Here is a 1,473-nt window from a genome sequence, read left to right on the forward strand (position 1 = left end):
TGTGGGAACCGACGCACCTTAACCTAATCCTAACCAACAACCCCACAAATTGGTGACCCCGATATCGCTCTATCTCGCTCAACGATGACGGACACACAAGGAGGAAACACAGAAGAACGCTCGCAAATCAACAGGGTGGCTTTAAAAGTACCTCTTTTCTGGACAGACGAACCCGAATTATGGTTCGCGCAGCTTGAAGCTCAATTTACACTAGGAAACATAACGCAAGACAGCACTAAATACGCTTACGTCTTGGCACACCTAGAAACTAAGCAGGCCAAAGAAGTTAAGGACCTGATAATGAAGCCTCCTGAAGAAAATAAATATAAGAGCATCAAAAAGGCATTAATACAACGCCTATCGATCTCTCAGGAACAACAACTTCGCCAGCTCTTGGAACACGAAGAAATGGGCGATCGAAAACCTTCGCAATTCCTGCGGCACCTACAGGCTTTGGCCAGCACGGCCATTCCGGAGCAGCTCTTGCGTACATTATGGATGGGCAGATTACCATCCCAGCTACAGGCTATCTTAGCCATACGAAACGCCGACAACCTACAGGACGTTGCCGAGCAAGCCGACCGAATACATGAGGTCACTTGCAGAACTGTAGCAGTCGCCAGCGTACAGTCGCCAACACTAAGCTCTCCAATGGAAAAACGAATCGACGGACTGACTAAGGCGCTAGAAGAGCTAGAAAACCGGCTATCTCATTCCAGGAGCAGAATCTGGAACTAAAATTAACAGATGACAGCATCCAGTCATCACTACAAATACCTAGCTCAACTACTGTGACATTCCGACACCAGTCGCACGCCCCTACATGACAGAATCATGTAGTAGGTTTTCCCAAACCTGCATGATTTGTCACATCCGGCTCTACCTACGACTGTCGGAAAAGGACACAAAACACACCTCAGAAGCCAAGGTATTCAAGCAAACAATCACCAGCTAAGATGGTCCACTGAGAATCTATCCGATTACCCGGACAATTCCTCAAGAGACCTGCACAAAACAGCACGGCACGGAAGGTTTCGCAGCACGACTTATGAGAAACCTGCAACCTACATTCTGGAGCAAGAAGAGCCAGAGCCAGCACAGCCGTCAACAGGGACCACACAACTTCCGAAGAGCCACAGCAACAGCAACGGACGAGAAGCGGACGAATATCACGTCCACCAGTCCGTTTCCAGGAACTCTAATACAACCAAGGGGGTTATGTGGCGGTCAGCTGTCCGCCACAACGCGCGACGGTGCACGCGCGACGACGGCAGTAAGACGGGAGGCGCGCGGCGCGAGCAGCGGCACGATATCGATCGGCCGGGCAGTTCAACGCGCGCCCGCTACGCGGCGCATCGCCGGTCGATTCTCTCGTAAGTAAGGTTCGACATCGATCCTTATATAAAGGGCAGCTCAGCAGGACCTCTCCAGCGATCAGCTCACCAGTCAGGGTGTGCTATTATCAAGGCCCCT

At 51.1% G+C, this 1,473-nt stretch overlaps 1 protein-coding gene across 1 annotated transcript; it reads left to right on the forward strand.

Moving 5' to 3' along the window:
• The first annotated feature begins 84 nt into the window (after positions 1-84).
• On the forward strand, positions 85-738 carry LOC112462438. Its single transcript, XM_025028219.1, has one exon. It carries the CDS (start codon positions 85-87, stop codon positions 736-738), a length of 654 nt encoding a protein of 217 aa, XP_024883987.1.
• Positions 739-1,473: the final 735 nt, after the last annotated feature.

The sequence above is a fragment of the Temnothorax curvispinosus genome, unplaced genomic scaffold, assembly GCF_003070985.1.
Source record: "Temnothorax curvispinosus isolate PA1 unplaced genomic scaffold, ASM307098v1 QBEX01012440.1, whole genome shotgun sequence".
Taxonomy (NCBI): domain Eukaryota; kingdom Metazoa; phylum Arthropoda; class Insecta; order Hymenoptera; family Formicidae; genus Temnothorax; species Temnothorax curvispinosus.